General features: G+C 41.5%; 1 protein-coding gene across 4 annotated transcripts in view; it reads left to right on the top strand.

Annotated features, from left to right (window-relative positions):
* The window catches only part of EBF1 (EBF transcription factor 1), a 395537-nt gene that overhangs the window by 231772 nt on the left and 141787 nt on the right, over positions 1–21978 (top strand). For all 4 annotated transcript variants that reach the window (XM_060093734.1, XM_060093733.1, XM_060093732.1 and 1 more), the window contains exon 7: positions 20138–20219. In XM_060093734.1, the coding sequence (XP_059949717.1) occupies positions 20138–20219 (82 nt within the window). The remainder of the gene's footprint in view (positions 1–20137; positions 20220–21978) is intronic.

The following is a 21978-nucleotide window of genomic DNA, read 5'->3' as shown; positions in this document are numbered from 1 at the left end:
TGCACCAAAGAGAACCATGCAAAGATGGTGCCCAAGTCCATTGCCGGTGGATACCACCTTCCACATGATGGCACCTTGTCTCCAAACTCTGAATGGGACCACTTTTATGCTCCAAACCCTCATTCCTATACCTGAGAGCCAGGGTGAGTAGGCAGGCAGAGTAAAAGTACCCTTCACAAGCATCCTGAGTACGCTCCAAATAGTGATAAGCTGGATACAAATTGTAAAGTAAGCAAGAACATGATTTTTGACCTTAGCCAGACCTGGATTTGAACCCAGGCTCTCTCACTTACTATATTTGTGACCTCAGACAAATGGACTATTAATACCATCTACCTTAATAGTTGCTACCTTAGGGTTGTTGTGGGAATTAAATGAGATAATATTAGTAGTGTGCTCAGCAAATTACCTTGCACATAGTAAGCACTCAAATAATAGTAATTCTAATAAGAACACAGATAATAGTAATCACGGTATTATCATGGTAGTAGCAGAAGTAGAAGTATTATTGCCAGTACTGTAGTAGTTTATTTATCAATACTTGTATTATTTCTATGGAGATCCTGAAGTAAATATTCAATCAATGTCTGTTCACTCACTGTACAGTGGATGTTTGTGGTGCACAAACAAGATTCTACTGAGCACTATGGAGGATAAGGGATTGTATAAAACATGATCCCTCCACTTAGATGCTTATGATCTAGTTGGGTAGATAAAAATGTAAATGCAGGTAAGCTAAGGGACCAGTGTAGTATAAACAAAGGCTGTGGTAACTTAGTGCTATTTGGGCCAATGTGATTAAGGAGTCTTTGGCATTGGCCTTGAAGGATGGATTTGATTTCCTTTCAGTAGACAGAATTCCATGCAATGGGAACAGTATGTGCAGAGGCTTGCAGGTGGGAAATAACAACCTTTCCGGGAATGTTGAGACGCTTAACCAAAGGTTAAGTGAAGGGCAACTTTGGCTGAATTCGTTTCAGCCAGGCATGGCCCCAAACGTGGTCACTGAGGTTAGGCAGAGTCTCAACACTCATAACCCTCCTGGATGTTCACAGCCAAGTGAACCAATCAGATTCATGCATAGATAATCTAAATATAAAATGACCTTGGGAAGAGACCTGAGAAAGACACTTACAGATGTTGGATGCCTTAGGTGTATGGTGAAGTGAGACATTAACTCCAAATTGGGAGAATCTGGGCAGTCTTATTGGAAGGGGAAGAATCTTAACAAGACCTGGAAAGATGGTGGGACTTGAAGAGGGAGAGAAAGACATTACAGATCAGAGGAACAACGGAGCTAAAGCTTGGAGGTTGGAGAGTACTCTTTTATTTCCCAGCAAACATGGTCTATCATGTTTGTGGGTTCACAAGGTTATTCTACTTTGGGATAAAGACCACTATAGTTTCCGCGTGTCACTTGGCTAAAATGGAAGGCAGATGAGGAAGACCTCTCATCTGCTATTTCTTCACATTCCAACCACGATGGCTGTCTTGTAGGGAAAATGAATTGGGGCTGATTCTTCCCTTGATAAACAAACAAGAGGGAAGATGATTGCTATGGACGTCCCAAGTTACCGATGTGTCCCAGGCAGAAGTCTGTCTGTATTCTCTATGTCTGGAACTCACTGTCCAAGGAACCAGGACAACTGTCCATTTTATCCATTGTCTCCCATCACTTACCCAGCCCCACTCTGACCTCATCAGGAAGGGGTTACCTTCCATTAGAAGTGAACCAACTACTGTAACACCGAAAGGTCTGTTCAAGGCAAAGATCCTCTCCTTCCCTCTGAGCCCCCATCTTCCTGACAAGGCTGTAGACCATCTCAATATGAAATACAGAGACACAATTTTTTATCTGTGTTTCAGAAAAAAGGGAGCAGGAGTTCAGCCTCTACTAAATGTCATTTAAACCTTGATTTCTCTACTACTTTGCTGCATAAAAGAACAAAATCAGGAGAGAGAAAGAGCAAGCTCAGTGTCTTGCAGATTTGTTATTTGATGATGACTTTGTTATCTAATGGTGACTTTATGTTGATGTGTGTGTGTGTGTGTGTGTGTTGTGTGTTTTCCTCCCATCCTCTTCATTCTCTTGAGCCAAGAAGTCTTGAAGAAGGCAGCATGTGACAGGCAGGTCTGCTGTTCTCTTTAAAGAATTGTGGTGTCTCAGCTTCTGAATTTCTTAGGCACCTGAACTAATGCTAGTTTACCACTAGAAAGCACTGAGTATAATGCGAGTGTCATATTACAATTAACAGTAATTCTGGTGGCTGTCATCACTTACTCTGAACATAGGATCTCCACACAAGTATGACACCGTTATGGCTGCTAATTCAAAGGCATCGTGTAAACTATGACAGACCCTGGTGCACCTTTTATGCTTATTCAAATGAATGAAGTCTAGCAGTTTAAATCGGGTAGAGGGAAAGTTTTAACACATTTCTGTAGATAAGCCCAGGAAAGGTCAACTTGGAAAAAGAAGTTGTGTTAAGGAAAGTAATTAAACAGAGCCAGAGAGATTGAATATTAGTGTTTTAAGGAGTAAATGAGGATAAATTCTGTTAATTATGTGACTTTTTCCAGTACTAACATGATAATAAAGTACTCTAATTCTGGAGAGCCTTGTCACAATCCCAGCTAAAGCAGTGACCCTTCTACTAGGTGAGACCAAGCAGCGACTTATAAAGCTTTCTAGCAAAAAGCAAGAAATCAGAGTTAAATGGATTTTTTTCTTCACTCTCTGTGTTTAGTATAGAAAACCACTACCCAACACCGACCCGAGACTGTTGGTGAATGAACTGTCTTACTTGAGACACAAAGCACTTGTACTTGCTTTTATGTTTAGTTCCTAAGGGAAGAAATGTGAGCAATTCAGAGTATAAATAGCCCAGTGCAGGATTCTAGTTCAATGATTAACAGCACCAAAAAGATTATACTTAGGATGTTGGTGAAATTTCAGTCTTCAAGACTTGAACCTTATAAAAATTGATGTCATGGTGAATGAGTGGGAACTTGTGTTAGGGCAGCAGAGAAATGAAACTTGATTGTTTGCAACATTATAATTATGGTAGGAGCACAAAGGAGAGAGTTTGGGGATATTGCTTTGGGAGGGTCAGGGCAGTGCCCTAATACATGTAATGTTTGAACTTGGTCTTGACTGATGATGACTAGTTGCTCAGGTGAGAAAGGATGGGAGAGGGAAAGAGGAAGTGTGCTAGGAGGAGCCATAGCACGTGCAAAGGTGCAGAGTTAGCAAAGCAGAGAGAGTGATGAATGGAAGGAGAAGTGGTCCACATAAGCTTGAAGGTGCAAAATCGGAGGAAGAAGATTACAGAGGTAAGTTTGGTCCAGATCGCAAAGGAGAGGGGATGCTTCAACAGCAGAAGGAAGCTTAAAAACTTTCAAAAACAGATAGGCATTTGCACATATTTTAGCACATAGTGTCTATGGACAGAGAGAAATACAGTAGCTGTCAGTGCATGTTGACTGCTGTGTCCTCCAGGAGCGCAGAGAAACTATGTGCCTGGAGATCTCTGTTCCAGCTCTTAGAGCACAGGCTGCCTAGTGAGCCCCTGTGTTCAAATCTTGTCTATACTTGCCAGGAGCTGTCTGTTGGTAGACAAGTTAATCTCTTTGTCATTCAGCTGTTTTCTTCCCTGGAGAGTTGGGGCAAGGATGGAGGGTGAGTGGGTAGATGGAGGAGTGTCAGGTTGCTGTGAGGATTAAAATAAAGTGTGTACTCCCCTATGTTCATAGCAGCACTATTCACAATAGCCAAGACATGGAAACAACTTAAATGTCCATCAACAGATGAATGGATAAAGAAGATGGGGTATATATGTACAATGGAATATTACTCAGCCATAAAAAAGAATGAAATTATGCCATTTGCAGCAACATGGATGGACCTAAAGATTATCATACTAAAGTGAAGTAAGTCAGAAAGAGAAAGACAAATACCATATGATATCACTTACATGTGGAATCTAAAATATGACACAAATGAACTTATCTGCAAAGTAGAAACAGACTCACAGACATAGCGAACAGACTTGTGGTTGCCAAGGGGGAGGGAAGGATTGGGAGTGTGGGATTAGCAAATGCCAACTATTATATATCGGATGGATAAACAATAAGGTCCTCTTGTATAGCACAGGCAACTATATTCAATATCCTGTGATAAGCCATAATGGAAAAGAGCATGAAAAGAATATATATATATGTATATATATATATATATATATATACATATATATATATATAACTGAATCACTTTGCTGTACAGCAGAAATTAACATGTTGTAAATTCAACTATACTTCAATCAAATTTTAAAATAAATAAAGTATGTACTAAGCACAGTATCTGGCACATAGTAAGTACTCAATAAGTATCAGCTTTGCTTTTACCCACTACTATTTTTCTAAAGCCCAACATTTGGTAAAATATTAAGTTAGGCTACTTTGGAGCACTCTTTCCCTTAAAAAAAATCAACCATTATCAGAAGGAAATTGGTATTCTGAGGCATGGTTAAGAATCATCGCAGTAGAGAGTACATGCACACTTGATCCTGTAATTCAAGGAAGAATACAGGAAATCCCATATTTTCCCAGACTGTTCCCTTTGAGAACAACTTATCATCATCACTATCTTTGTAAGGGAAGAGCCATCTTTTTTTAAAAAAAGAAAACTCAAAACTCTCTATGGGTTCAGAGAAATGTTCTGGAAGTGGACTGTTTGGTTGGGAGAGAACACATATGGGGTTCAAGCAGACCCACTGCCCTCCACAGCTCCTAGACTGAGTTGGGGTGGGGGGATTGTCAGGTTTCAGTTAGGGGCCTCTTTGTTACACATGGTAGCCATCTGAGGAGCACCCCAGAAGGAGATGAAAACTCAGGGAGGATTAAGGACCTCAACTGTAGCCTTTCTCACCCACCTGCAACTTCTCTGCTTAACTCTGAGGATGCTGTGCTTTCCATTAGTAAGGAAAACTATTCATTTATCACCATTTTTCTTATCTCCACCATGTTGTGTGGGTCTTCCCACCAGAATTAAGAAGCTAGCCTTGAGTCAACTGTGAAAGACATTTAAGATCAAGTGTGTGCATTTGGGGGTGGGGTGGGGGGGGTCACATCATGGTGTCCTTTCAGCAGATGACCCTTAAATATCTCTGGGGCAGGATTCATTTTTGTCTGTCACCCTCCAAGGGGTTCTAACTGGAAGTGATGGGGAGAAAATCCTTTGTTTAGTCACTATTTTTTTTTTAAATTTTTACTTTGTGTTGGAGTATAGTTGATTAACAATGTGGTATTAGTTTCAGACATACAGCAAAGTGATTCAGTTATACATATACATATATCTATTCTTTTTCAAATTCTTTTCCCATTTAGGTTATTACAGAATATTGAGTAGAATTCCCTGTGCTGTACAGTAGGTCCTTGTTGGTTATCTGCTTTAAATATAGTAGTGTGTACATGTCAGTCCCAAACTCCCAATCTATCCCTATTAAAAATTAGGAGAGGGCCTCCCTGGTGGCGCAAGTGGTTGAGAGTCCGCCTGCCGATGCAGGGGATACGGGTTCGTGCCCCGGTCTGGGAGGATCCCATATGCCGCGGAGCGGCTGGGCCCGTGGGCCATGGCCGCTGAGCCTGCGCGTCCGGAGCCTGTGCTCCGCAACGGGGGAGGCCGCAACAGTGAGAGGCCCGCATACCGCAAAAAAAAAAAAAAAAAAAAAAAATTAGGAGAATCAGAAAATTGGGAATTCCCCCAGGCATTTATTCATTCACTTACTTGTTCATTCATTTCCCAAATATTTTAGTGCCCGATGTCAAGCCCTATCCTAAGCTCTGGGTAAAAAAGACAGTGATGGGGACTGAAGGAAACCACAGAGGTAGGATGCAGGAAAGTCATCCCTGGGGAGCCGATGTCTAAGGGAGATCTAAAGGATGAGAAAGAACTGGGCCAGGTCATTCCAGGGCCCAGAGTGAGGAAGAGCTTGGCATGTTTGTGGAAGTAAAAGGAAGACCCCAAGGCTGGAGTCGAAATAGAGGCTGCCACTAAGCAACTGAGTGACTTTGGCCATACCACTTGACCTCTTTGAGCCTCAATAGACTAATCCATCAAATGGGGGCAAATCTACCCATCCCCTAACACATCTTTCAAGAGTTTTTTTGAAGAGCAATTCAAGAAAAGTTAGAAAATTGATGATTTTTCAAGTGAAGCATAGTTTAAAAAGTATACCATTATTTTTATTATTAATTTAGCAAAGATTTATTGCTAGTAGACCTTAGCACAAGTTTGAATACCTGTTTTTCATCTAAGGAGATTTATCCCTGGAAATAACAGAAGCCCACTCTTATCATATAGTTTCACTTTTAACTTGGTCCAAGCGTAGGCAGTGAGCCCTACACTATAGTCTTGCTCTCTCTTATGAACTATAACCTGGCCTCAGGTCCTGGTTCTGCTACTTACAGCCTGGATGAGATGTTGTGCTCTTTTACCAACCTCTATGGCCTCAGTATATTCACCTGTGAAATGGGGCCATTAATAAGACATAACTGTCTGGGAGTGTCAGGATTCATTGGAATGATCCCTGTAAATGCCCAGTGCCTGGCACCTGCTGAGTGAAATGGGGGATCTAGGTGAGATCACGAGTGATTCCCATGCTAGTGAGGCCGCCCAGACTCATGTGTCCTCCCATTAAATGTAAGAAGGGAGAAAACTTGCTTGTACCGGGTTGGTAATATCTTCTTCCATAGACATTGTTCCAAATTGCTGACTTTCCAGGCCACAGACTCTTCAGAAGCCAGGAGGAAGGCACCGAGTCAGGTGTTTTGTTTCCTGCATGGTTAATTGGTTGTGAAATGCTAATAAAACTTACTGCTTCTGATTGAATTAAGTGCCCTAAGAAATCCAGCTCTGAACAGGTGGGCGTGGACGGTTTTCCCTGTGTCTGTATTCATGTCTATGGGCAGCCTCATGCTGGTAAATGGGCTTCTGGGTGCAGATGTTTTTCCTAACTTTTCCCATCACCCAACATGTCAGCTGCCAAAAGTCTGGGGGAAAATCAAGCTTGAGTACATCTGGATTTCAGGTGACAAGGATTCTCAAAAATAACAAAACAAAACATGCCATTACCTCAAACGCAAAAACTACTGTTTTTTTTTATTATTATGAGAGGAGTCCCATTTAGTGGAACCACAGGGCTCCTTATTTTTAATTACTTTTTTAAATTAAAAAACGGGCCCAAAGAAGCCCTGCCCTAGCCTCACAGGCAAATGACCTGCTGCTAATTTGGTTGTTACACTTTAGAGCAAGAGATGCAAACTGGGACTCCGCTCCCAGATCTGTTTTATCTGGCCCTTATATTGTCTGGAAGATTGGCAGACTTCACACCTAATATGTATTTCCAGCTTCTCTCGAAATGCGAAGCTCTGGCAACACTGTCCCCAAGTTTCCCCGTGGAGTCAGTTAGCTGGAGAAGAGTGAGGCTGCCCCACGTGGACCAGACACCCTCTCTTCAGTTACTACAGTTCCTGGTGCTGTCTGAGGTGTTACATGTAGCCTAGTTCACTCATTGTAGTTACCTACCTGGAGAGATCTATCTATCTATCTGTCTATCTGTCTATCTATCTATCTAACTATCTATCTATCTATCTGGACAGAGAGTTGAGAGGGGGCCATAGCATATTGAGATTGTACAGCCTGAAAGTTACCAGGGCTCAATAGAGTAGAATATTCTCTGTCTTTCACATACACTTTTTTGGGGGATCCTTCCTTTTGCTACCTTCTCAGCTTCATCATTCTGTCAACATCTCCATCTCCACTTTCCTCCTCCTTTCCTGGAGGGCATCGGATGATGTGAACTCCTCTATATTCTCTCCTCCCCACCTAGCAGAGTTTCCTTGTCCTGTGATCTCTATTAGGTGGGATACTAGTGGACTTTATTCTATTATGGTTTCATCTCGAAGAATAGAATTTTCCAGCACACACAGCCTCACATTTTTCCAGGTTCAACTCTAAGAAGAATGGAGCCCATCTCTGTTTTGAGCCACTCGGGCAAAAGTCCTCCAGCTAGCTTGGATTGGGCCTGATTGGCTTGGCTTGGATCACATGCTCATCTTTAAAGCAGTCATATAGTTGGGGGAGTGATGCCATGACTGGTCAGGCCTGGATTACAGGCACTGCTGTGGCCCAGGTGTGGAATGACTTCATAATGATGAAATACAAGGACTCTTGGGTGAGAACAAGGAAGTTTTTCAAAAGCAGCATGGAGGACTGTTATCAAAAATAGGGGAAAATGGATTCTGGGCAATCAACTCACTGATTCCTTCCACAATCTGGACCCATTCTACAGAAAAAAAGTATGGATAAAACTTTGGATACAACATTCAGGTATTCAAGAGCCGTATGTAGACCATCCATTGACTCTAGGTTAAGAATATCTGGACTAGATAATTTCTAAGTTCTTGTCCCATTTTACTCAGTGATCAACCAATTTTTGTGATAAAAGCTTCTTTGGAGTTTTGTTTCCAGTGTTTCTGGTTTAAACTGAAGCTGTTTAAGAGTGACTTGTTGGGAGGGGAGGGCAAGGGAGTGTGACCTGTGAGCTGCAAAGCACCCTCAGAAAGTCTCAGTTATGTCATTGTTCATCTACAATATTGCTTTAGCTTCATATTCCATCAGCATCCTTATGATATCATGAGAAATAGTGCTTAATAACATGTCAGAGTCTATTTTGCATTACAATTTTAAAATGATAAATTTCTTCTTATATTTTTATGAGCTAGAACACACAGACTTATTGGATCGCCCATAATATAAACTGGAATAATTTGGAGCTCATGAGATTATTGTCAGTGCTCTGTGGGCATGATGCCCACTGGTCATTTTTATTTGGAGACTGATCCTGAGCTTTAAATCCAAATTAAGGAGTCACTTGTTTTTGTCTGAACTTCACTTGTGTGACATGTTGGAATGCAGTGATTTTTTTCAGTGAAAGCCATTGCTCAAATTAAATTCATTATCCCCAGCGGTGTGTGAGTCTGGAGGATGGGAGGCAACACAGAATGATGCTGAGATTGGGACGAGGAAGGATGTGTCCAGAAAAGTGAACAGACAAGGGGAGTGAGATTTTTAAAAAAGGGGTGTTGATGGTTTAAATAGGCTTCGAAATAATTTTCATCCTAGCAAGACTTCTTGCTTCTCTCTTGGGGAACAGCTTCTTCAGCTGATGCCTTTATCTTTTCTTTCCTTTTTGGTAGAAAAATGAGCTTATTTCTTTTCCTTGAAGCAAAAATTTGTCAAGTATCAGCTTTCCCTGGCAACCAGGAACTCCTTTCTTTCTCTGTGGCTTATATTGGACAGGAGGTGGGGTGGGTGAATGAATTTAATTTTTCTTTTTACTCAGAGGTGATTTGACATAAGTTTTTACACCTGGTTTCAGTGACACATGATTAGATGTCCATCCCTTCTGTGCAGTTCACTATTTCTGGTGTATAACTTTGCATTTGTCACATGGTATTGACATGACTTTTGACTTTAAAAAATAAATTAGATATCAAGGCTCAACATTCAGTGTACATCCGAATTATCTGAGTATCTTATCCCCTAGCTTACTCCCACCAGGGCAAGTTTCCCAGATAATTCTGACATAGGTGGCCTGCACTTTGATGAGCTTCTATAAGGGCAGGGGTGAAGTTGTCTTCTGTGCTTGAGCTTGGCACGTAGTAGGTGCTTAGTTAATACTTAATGAAGGAGGGACTGAATAATTTAATGGATAACTTAAAGAAATAGGCTGAACCAAGAAATAGCAAATCACCAAGAGCTTTAACCACTGGGTTTCAATGAAGTCGTCAGAAGGGTACGTAGAATTTTGAAGAGAGGTGATCCATTTCATACTATTAGTTACATGACATTTTGTCCCTTTGGGTTATGCTTAAATGCTTTAATACAAATGGCAAGTTTAACTTAAATAAAATATTTTAAACTTTTATGTTGAGGAATTTTAAAGTAGGAAATTGAGGATACCAATGGTGTGGAATCTGCCCAGTTGATACTCTTTTATGAATTATGCATATGAGAAACTAATAAATTATCTACATTTTACAGAGTATGAGATGGACTGCTCTTAGGTGTTCCCATTTGAATTAACTGGCATATCTTAGAGCATAAAGACTTTGGCAAAGACACTCATTTTTAGTTCCTAATTTATCCATTGCAAAATGGGGACATCATTCCCTAGGTTCTATTCTGAATGATATTCACTTCAATTTTTACAAAAATTAAGTTGTTTGTCTTTTCTTAAAGTAATGCCTATTCAGAAGAAATTCAGAAAACCGAGAAAAAAGTGGAAAAAAGAAAGATGTCATCTTTGTGCTGTAATTTAAAGTTAACTGCCATTAATACTAACGGTCAATCAAGTCGGATATTTACTTACTGTTTTCCAAATACAGCTGTACCTGGTGCTGTGGGGAAGACAGAGGCACTCTAAAGGTATCTGCAGTGCTATGGAGCGGGCAGATGATTACTCAAGTGACTGGAGTACAGAATGTGAAGACCGAGTGTGACCAGAGCTGTAGCAGAGTGGAGGAGGAAATGATTAATTCTAGCTGAGGTTCTTGGGCTCAGTGCATTTAAACTGCACCTGGAAGATAAGTCGGATTATGGGAGGGTGAGATGGTGTGGGGTTGGGGAAGGCATTTGAGACCCAGGAATCCAGCCTTTGGGGAAGGCAGGAAGGAAACTTCATGTTCAGGGCGCAGGGTGTATCTCAACATGACTGAAGCGAAGAATGCAAGAAGGTAAAGAGTAGGGGACCAATGTGCCTGGAAAGGTAAAATCTTGACATTATTAGGGACTTTGACCAATCCCCTGATCCAGCCATGGCCGGAACACTAACAACAGATTAAGACTTTATGAGTATTCAACCTTTCTTGGTAATTACTCAAAAACCCTATCACCTGCAGAGTCCATTTTTTCTCCCCTGGAAATTCTATTTTTAAGTGGTTTTGAAAAACAATAGTGACTTGGGTGTTCAAAAAAACCCTCATGTTTCAGTTACTGTGGATTTGAACTTCTTGATCTTTCTCTGGTGTCAGTCACCTCCACAGGGGAAATTAATATCGAAACTCTTAGAGTCTTTAGGAGGAAAAGTGAAATTGTAACATCAGATTCTAAATGAGTCTGCTTTAAAATTTTATACACATAGGTATTAAACAGAGGGGTACTAAAAGCCTTTTATTTTCAACCTGTGGCTTTCTGTCTGCAAGAAAGTCATTCATTCAAAGATAGTGACTTGTGGAACTGGTAACCACAGATAGTATAACTACACCCTTAAGGTGATGTTCACTGACTCCTCCCAAGAGACCCAGGTTACACTGATTTTGCTTTGGCCATCATTCTCTGAACTTGGTTTGACTCTATTACCAGACCCACTGGTCATTAATTGTGGTTAAAATGCATTTGAAATAGGCGAGGGTGTTCATAAGCAAAATTGAAACACATTAACATTTATAACTGGGAATATTCTAGTGGCAATACCAGAAATTTGTATGGTGACTTCAGCTCTAATCTTGAATGAATTTGATGATGCTGATAAGAGAATAGCTAGATATAGTCAATGATCTGTACTCCCATAATATCTATCATATATATAACATACAAAGGAATGTAGTTTCATGGATGTGGGTTTTGGAGCCAAACTGCCTACATTCAAATCCCAGCTCTACCACTTACTTGATAGGAAACCTTGGACAAATCTCAATGCTCCTCAGTAGTGTTATCTATAAAATGAGAATTGAGATAGTACTTCATAGGGTTGTTGTGAAGAGTAAATGGATTAATACATGTAAAGCACTCAGAACAGTGTCTTGTACAGGGTACACTCATGTGTCTGCTCTAGTACCTGCTAAGTTGAGGTGTTGAGGCTCCTCCTACTTCACCTTTTAGGCCGGGCTTTGTGGGATGGGCCATTGTTATTGAAACAAAGTTGCCACTGCATTTGCATCTTTTCCAGCCTGGGGAAGGATTTGCACCAGTGACCCAGAAATGCCTGTCTCAGATCCTATCCCTGGGTCTGCAGGAACTCTGTGCCATGTGATTCATTGCAGATCATGATCCTTGTAATGGAAACAGTTGAAGACAAATACATTCTCAGTCTATGCCCAGCCCCAAGAAGGACAAATACTTGGGTTTGTTTTTTGTTTTGTTTTGTTTTTTAATTAATTTTTATTGGTATACTTGATTTACAATGTTGTGTTAGTTTCTGCTGTACAGCAAAGTGAATCAGTTATACATATACATATATCCACTCTTTTTTTGATTCTTTTCCCATATAGGTCATTTACAGAATATTGAGTAGAGTTCCCTGTGCTATACAGTAGGGCCTTATTAGTTATCTATTTTATATACAGTAGTGTATATATGTCAATCCCAATCCCCCAGTGTATCCCTCCCCCCTTCCTCCCTTGGTAACCATAAGTTTGTTTTCTACAACTGTGACTCTATTTCTGTTTTGTAAATAAGTTCATTTGTACCACTGTTTTAGATTCCACATATAAGCGATATTATATGATATTTGTCTTTCTCTGTCTGACTTACTTGACTCAGTATGACAATCTTTAGGTCCATCCATGTCACTGCAAATGACATTATTTCATTCTTTTTTATGGCCGAGTAATATTCCATTGTATATATGTACCGTATCTTCTTTATGCATTCCTCCGTCGATGGACAATACTTGGTTTTGTTATCTGCCTCATTCCTGCTGCAAATCAAACGACTAGTGTGACTCAAAATGTCTGCCCAGGGCCAGGGTTTCTACCTTAATACATTTAAGCAAGAAACACTTGGCATTTGAGTAATCTTCGTAAAAGAGTATCCCTGAAGATGAATGCCTGCTCTGCCACACCAAGTTCTACAGTTCTTTGGATGTGTGATGCTTTCTCATTTAATTTCCAGTCTAACCTTGTAGCAGTTGGTGTAAGCTACAGCACCCTTGCTCTGGCTTCCCTTCTCCATGTCATTTCTAAAGAACTGTGATTTATTCTTTCCCCATCGGCCACCGGTTATTCTGTCCTCCCCTCTCACTTTCCTGGTGCTTTTTCCCACCTTTCAGATTTGACTTTTAGCTCCATAACACAACCTGTTAGTTGTGGGTCCTTTTACTGAAAACTATTTTTAAATTCTTTCTTCTGCTGCTATGCTATATCCCAAACACCTTTTTCTTTCTTTTTGGTAAATCCTTGCCACTAATTATGTCCTTCCATTACGACCCAGCTTGAGCTCTGAGGTCATGGATGCTTTTCAAGTTGATCATGTTCGTCCCTTCAGGCTGAGAACACTTTCCAGAAATGTCTAAGATCCGAGGGACCTTGGCCAGGGGAAAAGGTAAACTCCTTGAAGTCAGTGGCCAAGAATAGGGGCAGCACATGCTCTCCCTCTGGGATCCCCAAGATAGAGCCACAGCTTGGTATCATTCCACCTCCCACTGCGGGAAGGGAGGAGAGAATGTGCCTCATCTGCGTAGAAGCCTCTCTGTGATCCTAGTTCTCCTCTTCCTGCCTTCCTCATCTCTCAGACAGAACGGGGTGGGGGGCGGTTGAGTCAAGGCAGGTCCTCTCTCAGCAGCGTACTTGAATATCAGGAAAGGAGAGGAGGTCAGCCGGGCAGTGAGAAACCTTTGCCCTCACAGAGGTTCAGCCTCCTTAGCCTGCCCTGGTGGCATCCCTAGGATTTTGGCAGACTTAGGGGTATCATATTTTCACATGCATGAACTGTTCTCTACAACTTTTCCTGTGGACTAGGAACCCAAAAATGTTGACATTGAAAATAAAGTTTTCTCTTTCTAGCTGTTTTCATCCCCTGTTTTGAAGGGAGATCTATTTTTCATGGCAGTGGCCATAGACTCATGTTTACCTCTTCATGGAGGGCTCCCATGGAGTAGTGATGGCATTTCTGAAACAGTCTCTGGCATCTCGGGCGGTCTGGATAGGGATAGGTGCTTTCTGGTTAAATATTTTTAATTTGAGAGAATCCTTGTACTCCTGGAAAGTCTTCCTTGGTTACATCTGGGCAGTAGATCTGGTCCTGGAGCAGGCAGTTCTGAGCTTCGTCGTCAAGGCAAAGAGGGTGGCTCAGTCTATGACAGGGACTCCTCCAAAGTGGCCCTTTGAATCACGAGGCATTTCTCTCTCTACCCTCCAGTGAGTGTGTGTGGGAACAGCTTGAATTTCACACAGAAGGGACCCCACAGTTGTTTCCACACAGCTGTTTCCTTCCCTGGGCCAGAGTGAGTCTCCGTGTCTTGAATATCTTTGAGAAGGATCGTCTGCCACATAACCATCTGTGGGCATAAGTCAGAGGAACTTTCAGGGAGGCTTAAGACTGCAAATGGGGCTTTTATGTCTCAGTTTAGGTGTGCCTTGAAGCTTTTCCTTTCCAGCCTGGACATTATGAGAGCGGCTGAAAACATCCAGACATGATTTTTCAGAATTTGGGTGGGGGAGGTGAAAACTCAACCTGCTCAGCCCAGATCTATTGCAACACTTTGCATAATAATTAGTGATGTATAAGCTGTTGCCTAATGGACGGTTTTACTGTGTATGCCCTTCAGTTGTGACTAGCTGGAGTCCTCTGTGATTTAAGCAACTACCTCTCTCCTTTATGTCTTGGCCTTTGGGTAGAGCTGCTGTAGTCATTATTATCTCTCTTCGGTTTCTTTTTTATTTCTTTTTGTAGGTCACTCATTGAAACCTATAGTTCTCATCAGTTACATAGATCTTGTCTTCTTTTCTTAACCTTAGCATTCAAAGAGAGAGAAATACTTTCTGTACCTGAAAAATCTCAGTATCTCTGAGTGTTAGGCAGTGAGCAGTGGCCAGGGACAAATGATAATGAAAATAATTATCTCTTATTCTATGCCAGGTACTATTTAAACACTCCACATATATTACTCATTTAATTCTCAATAACCCTCTGAAGTAGTTTCTTTTATCGTCCCCATTTTACAGGTGAGAAAATTGAGGCACAGAGAGGTTAAGTAACTTTTCTAAAATCACACAGTTAATTAAAGAGTAAAGCTAGAATTATGATAAAAGCCACACCATGTTGCTAGGGGGGAGGTACTGTTATTCCCATGTTTTATTGAAGCCACTGAGGTTCAGGGAATTGTAGAAATTTACCCAGGCTTGTCTTATCTTTAACCCAGGCTCCTGTCCAGTATACTCTACTGCTGTCTTCATTTTAGAATGTTCCCATTTCTACCCTTAGGAGGTCCTGGATTCTGTTTAGTTGTACAAATATTTACTGAAAACCCATTGGTTCTGAGTCTTGTGCCATGTGCTGTGTATACAGAGATAATTTTTTGTTATTTTATGTCCTCGTATGGATGGGTCATATCCTGTTGGCTAATTTCATCAACTTTCCTTTTGGGGGAGCCTAGTGGTACTTTTGGTATCCAGCACTGTGCTTGTCACATGAAAGCTACTCCTAATACTGAATGTCTATTGGTTGGTAAAATGTGATACAAGGAAATCACTGAATAAACAGTTATGTTCTACAAATGTGTGTGGTCGGTTCAGTTACTGTTCAGTGATGGGTGATGTCCTATATTAGCCTCATTGGTGAACCTAAACACAACTTTCAATAGGATGTCACTTTTGGTTTTTTTTTTTTTTTTTTTTTTTTTTTTGCGGTATGCGGGCCTCTCACTGTTGTGGCCTCCCCCGTTGCGGAGCACAGGCTCCGGACGCGCAGGCTCCGGACGCGCAGGCTCAGCGGCCATGGCTCACGGGCCCAGCCGCTCCGCGGCATATGGGATCCTCCCAGACCGGGGCACGAACCCGTATCCCCTGCATCGGCAGGCGGACTCTCAACCACTTGCGCCACCAGGGAGGCCCACTTTTGGTTTTATGACTGTCACTTTCCTAATTGAGGTAGTAGGCTAAGTAGTGCAGTAGCTCCGGTGTTGAGCTTTCATTGGGTTGGCTTTTGAAAAGCTAACACTGTATTGGAAAAATCATGCAACTAGAAGTCAGGACATGTGGATTATAGTTTTATCTCTCACAATGATTATAACTGTGTGAGTATTGTCGTGTCTTCTGGTCTCTCAATTTCCCCACATGCACGACGAGGAAGGTAGACTCAGTGTTGATTTAGGTCACTTACAAAGTCCTGTAAATCACGGAGAAAATTCATACCATGATGAGTCCTTTGGGCTAATATAGTGTAGTAGTTTAGTTTTGACTGTAGATAAATATCTTAATTTTGTTGAGTCTTAGTTTTTATTTTACCATTCAAATGGGTTGATCATTCCTGGCCTGCCTAATTTGTAGGACTTTGGTGAGTATTTAGTGAGATTCTGGGTATATAAGTGCTTTGGATAATATAACACTGTATGAACACAAGATATTATTCGTATGGAAAGTTAACGGAAAGGTGTCAGGTTTCTCGCCACTCCTCCCCCCTACCAAAAAAAAAAAAAAAAAAAAACCTGGAGTTTGGTCCTGGTTGGGCTGTTTCCTGTAGTTTATGGAACTCTTTGGAACGCTAAAGGGTCAATACGGGCTTTGTCCTGCTTTAGGTCAGTTTCCCACGGTTGGGGTAAGGCTGCACACTCTTTCCTCCAACAACGTTATCAAACACACCCGACACTCAAAATGTGGTAATTTGTTAGACAAAAGTGAGGTTTTGAGTTACACTAACCTCCGCTTTGTTCAAAGCACCCCCTCGGAATCTGAGATCTTCTCCATAGGCCAGCAGAAGTGCACGTGTCCCCCAGGTTTACAAATGCCTTAAAAACAGCCTGATAAATCATCCCCCAAGTTTGTGTACCATGTCTAACTTCGTGTCTCGGTGGGGATATTTTTAACTCCTGCTTCTAACTCCTCTCAGTTCCTTTAAGGAAGTGTGATCCGAAAGGGTCAGACATTTGGCATCTACTTGGGGAAAAACTTTGAAAGAGTTCCTGATGCTCCCCCTGGGGTAGGGCTGCCTTTCTCCAAAAGAACTGGCCCTTCAGAGTGTCTTTTCCACATAAGGGCTTGTGCGAGGCCCCAGGCACCAGTTGATGCCGTCTCTTCCCCACGACAGATGGTCAAGCCTTCAATTTCAGCTAGTGATCTGCTGTTGAGAGGGCGGGCAGGAGATTCTGCCAGCGTGCCAAATGACAGGGCTGCTTAGGGTAATGGGGATCTGGTGTGTGCCCGGCATAGCTTTTGTGCTAACGATGGGCTGGTGACAGGTGCCTCGCCCCGGCTCATCGCTGAGACAGAAGATCCCCTGCTCCCTTGATTCTCTTTCTCTCTGGCAGAGCTAGTGTCCTGTTTGCCGGTCTTTCAAAATCCATTTTGGCACCAGATGGACCCCCTCACGGTGGCTAGCAGTTGTCTGACTTGAAGATGTCAGGGGGTGTGCTGACAGCTCCTTCTAACACAACCTGAATCTGGCTGTCGAGTCTGGGCTCAAATGGCTTAAACACACACAGGCAGCAAATATTATCAACCCTGGGGAACTGGGAATGGGAGCCGGGTGCCCACTGGATGGAGAAAGGCAGCGACGTCTCCCTCCACAATATTCATGTTGACAGAGTGGAAATAATCGTACTAATAATTAGTCTTATGATTACACTTATTTGTGCAATTGCCATTATAGTACAGTTGCTGTCAATGGTACAATTAGTTTTAATATCAATACTGCACTACTTGTATTATTATTAAAACTACTATAGCATAATGGTTAAAAGCACAGGCTCTGTGCAAATTTGAGTTGATTCACATTTAATAACCTTTGGGCAACTTAACTTCTCCGAACCTCAGTTTCCTCATCAATAAAATGGGATTCATATTAGAGTTTATTTAGGAGGCTTGAATTGGGAAAATGCATTTGAAGTTCTTAGCGTTCTGAGCACGAAGTAAGCACCTAATACACAAAAGACATGATTATTATTACTGCCACCATCACCATGCTTACTGTGTTCCAGATACTATACATCATTGCAGTTAATGTTCACACTTGCCTTATATGGTAGGGACTCATATTATACCCAATTTATAGATAAGGAAAGTGTGGTGCAGAGAAGTTCAGCTATTTATCAAAGTCACACAGCAGTACATGTCAGAGTTTGGATGGGAATCCCATTCTGGGTATTTCTAAGGGTTGTGGCTTTTCTATCATACCAAGCTGACTTTTACCGTCAACTTAGTGATAATCAGCCCTGTCCTGGGGTTTGGGTGGCTTTTAAATATTCCCTTCCAACGAGCTATGTTTGGAAGAAGCAGCCAGTTTTCACATTTCAGCTGTCTTTGGATGTAGGCTTGAACCCCAGCAAGATGGCAGACTCACTGTCCCAACCTCCACCACATTAAACAGAGTCTGACAGCAGTGTGTGATCACTAGAACTACCCAGCATTTGCCTCTGAGAGTTCAGAGGAAAGGGACAGTGCAAAGGCACTTAGGATTGTGACCACTCTCTCAAACTCCTTTCCTTCCCCCCAGACTACTACTGAAGTCAGGAGTCAGCATTGGCCAGTTGGGCTAGGGAATGACAGTGTTGCTCTTTGAGCTGGATTTCATTTTACACAGTTGGGTTTCAGCAGTGTTTCATGAGTCATTTGTCTTGTTCAAAATGTTGATAAACTTTAGCCTCTGTGGAGAGAACCTGGAAGTAGGGATGAAGGATTGTTCAGAAGCCGGCTTTTACTGATGAGCAGTTGAATGTTGCATGATGTTGAAAGAGCCATTTCAGGAAGATGTTTACATTTTAAAATGTTATTTTTGGGTTGACAAAGTCATTGTCTCTCTTCAAAGAGTTATTCCCACGCTATACTTCCCTCTTGGCAGATTCTAAGAGACCAGGGAGGAGAGAGATTCTGCTGGGATATGTCTCAGTTTGGTTTTCAGAAGTTGGCTGAATTTGATGCATCTTTGTGCTATGCTGTCATTACAGAGGTGTTATTTGGTTGATAGGCTTTGTACTCAGAGCTAAGTCCGGACTGAGGCATCCTGGAGTGATAGTTCTTCACAAATTATGTGTATTGAAGTAGGGATTTTACTCCAGTGTAGACTTGAAGTGGAAAAAAGGTGAAGACAAGAAAATTCCTATGAGAATTTAACTAATCAACATTTTAATGCCATGTAATATTTTGGGAAAATATTTGGGCCTGAAATTCACAGCACTAAAAGTAAAAAGGAATGAAGAACTTTCGGCAGCTTTTAAAATGCCTCTTTCCCCAAACATAGTGGGGTGGAGAGGTTTAATTGTAGGTGGCCAACAAGAATGCCCTAACTGGACACTTTGGATCCTGGCTGCCTTTCCGTGATGAACTTTAACAACTGCCAGCTAAGAAATATAGAAATAACTCATCTAGTTTATCACCCAGACCAGGACACTTTTGAAAGTTAAAGTGGGTACTGTTCACACTTACACTAATACAGCTGGTGTAAACTAGAATTATTCCTGGCAAATTGGGACCTTTGGTCACCCTAGCCAGTAAAACCCATGGATCTCACTCTAGAATCAATTCAGAGATCAAGGTGGCAGTGAGGCAGGATGTTCCTTCTTCCATCACAAATAGCTTTTGCCTATAGCATGCGTGTAAGAAAAACATATGGGATACGTTCAAGAAGCCAAAGGACTTCAGTCAGTATGTGAATCTTACCTACTTCTCATAAGTACTCCTAATTAGAATATTTTATTTGGAGATGCTAAGATAAAAAGTGTTTACCATCTCCTTACATTCATCTAGCGTGTATCTTGCCGGTTCATCATCTGTGAATTTACGGGGCTTAAATTGCATGTTGTTGTTGGGAACTCTGAGTAATTCTCAGGCAGTTATCTCCAGTTGGACCCTGCCTTAAATTATGGGGAAGACTTACCCTCTTTATGAGTGAAAATACTTCCTTGGGGCTTAATTCTTTAGTGACATCTGTTGGCAGCACAGAGAGCATTCTCTTCATAAAGAAGGTCCAGCTTGGATTCAAAACAAAGGCTAAAGCTTTAAACAAAATACTGGCTCTAACATCATTCTGAATATTTCAGGAAACGTGCAGAGAATAGAATGCATGACCCAGAAGTGACTTACTACTTTTTTCCCTTCTGTGTCAGGACTGAAATGCTAACCGTGGTAATTTTTTTCTTCACAGGTTCTTCTTGAAATTTTTCCTCAAGTGTAACCAAAATTGCCTAAAGAATGCGGGAAACCCACGTGACATGCGGAGATTCCAGGTGGGTCTGTCTTGTCTTTCTTATACCTCAATAATGACATGAGTATTGGGAGAGGGTAAAAAAGTCTTAGGTGGAGAAGAAACAGAGTATCATTGTTTTCCCAGAGGTGAAGAGCAGGTGAGACTTTGGGTCCCCAGGTCTCTGTACTCTAGAAGTTCTTGTTTTTATTAGAGAAGAATTAGGACTGAGCCACCTGCGTTCACTGGTTGAAGCAACGGTACCCTTTGAGCCTAGTTTGGCTTCCCAAATGGACTCATAAGCTTAAACCACTGAAGGTTAAGTGAAGTACATACAAAATGATGCATCCTTTGCCGAACGTTCTACAGGTAGAAAACTGGTAAATAGGAGCTTTGTGCTGTTTTGGAATGATGTCACCTTCCTCCTTCCTTTCTCTCTGTTTTCCTTTTCCAATCTTGGAAATTGTTGTCAGTAATTATCTATTAAAAATGGACTCCTGAAGAAGCAGAGCGTATCTAGGGCGGTATGGGTGACACTCAGTCTGTTTCAGAAATGTCCTTGTACAGCAACATGTAAATGTTTTCAAGCATCAGTCATATCGGCCACCATTTAAAGCATGAGTGGTATGTTAACCTCATATAACTATACATTTACTAAAGGAAAAAAGATGTGAAAATACATGTGTTAACTTCCAAGACACAGACATGCTGGTTGGGTTTTAGGAAGGGTTGCTAAGTTCTAGATACATGCTTCTCAAGCCCTGAAGTGCTGAGAATCCTCTGGGGATCTTGTTAAAATGCTAATTGAGGCGTGAGATGTGCCTGAAATTCTACCTTTCTAACAAGCTCCCAAGTGATGGCAAAGCCATGGACCACACTTTGAGTAGCAAGGTTCTAGACCCTTGTGTTGCTCTCCGTCTAATTTTATGACTGACTCATTTGCATGGTCAATGTTAGTTTCTCCGCCAGAGTAATGATTCATCTATGGATGCCCATGGGGTCTGTCCGTGAAAAATGGCATGGTGTTTAAGGTATGTTCTTAGGTATAGTTAGTCTGCTTTAAGTGTAGATTGAAATATATGATCTCTGAGAGGATCTTGACAAATTTTAGCTGTATATTCTCCGATGGGAGAAAGGGAAGGGATGATTCTGGGCACTGATTTTTGGATGTCAAGATCTCTTAGTCTCCAAGATGATGATTTTTATTATTATTATTTTTAACATCTTTATTGGAGTATAATTGCTTTACAATGGTGTGTTAGCTTCTGCTTTATAACAAAGTGAATAAGTTATACATATACATGTGTCCCCATATCTCTTCCCTCTTGCATCTCCCTCCCTCCCACAAGATGACTATTTTTAATAGGTGAGACTCAGTAGTCTCATGAAAGAACAAATTCAGTAGAAAGAAGACATTCTCTCCTGAGATTCTGAAGCAGTTCTGGGAATCATTTGGCCTTGCCACCTTTTGTCCTGACAGATCAATGGGGAGAATCCCTAGATTCCTAGTGTTCTGGAAAATGTTTCTCCTGGGGAGCTTCTGACCAAGTGGGTAGACTTGGGTGCTTTCATTCCCACCCAGGACATTTTGTGTTGAGTTGGAGTCAGTTTTGCTGGTGAAACATGTGATGCTATTAAGTATGTGTTGCTAAGTGTCTTGGAACATGAGGCTGGGTTTCAGTACAAACTGTGTTGTCACTTACCTTGGCCTTGAAATGGGCCATAGATCTCCTTTGACCAAACTTGCATTAAGAACGAGGCATATCCAGGCACGAACCAATCGATGTGTAATAAACGTGTCT

Source organism: Mesoplodon densirostris, chromosome 3, assembly GCF_025265405.1.
Source record: "Mesoplodon densirostris isolate mMesDen1 chromosome 3, mMesDen1 primary haplotype, whole genome shotgun sequence".
NCBI classification, from domain to species: Eukaryota; Metazoa; Chordata; class Mammalia; order Artiodactyla; family Ziphiidae; genus Mesoplodon; species Mesoplodon densirostris.
This window is presented reverse-complemented; position numbering and strand designations above follow the sequence as displayed.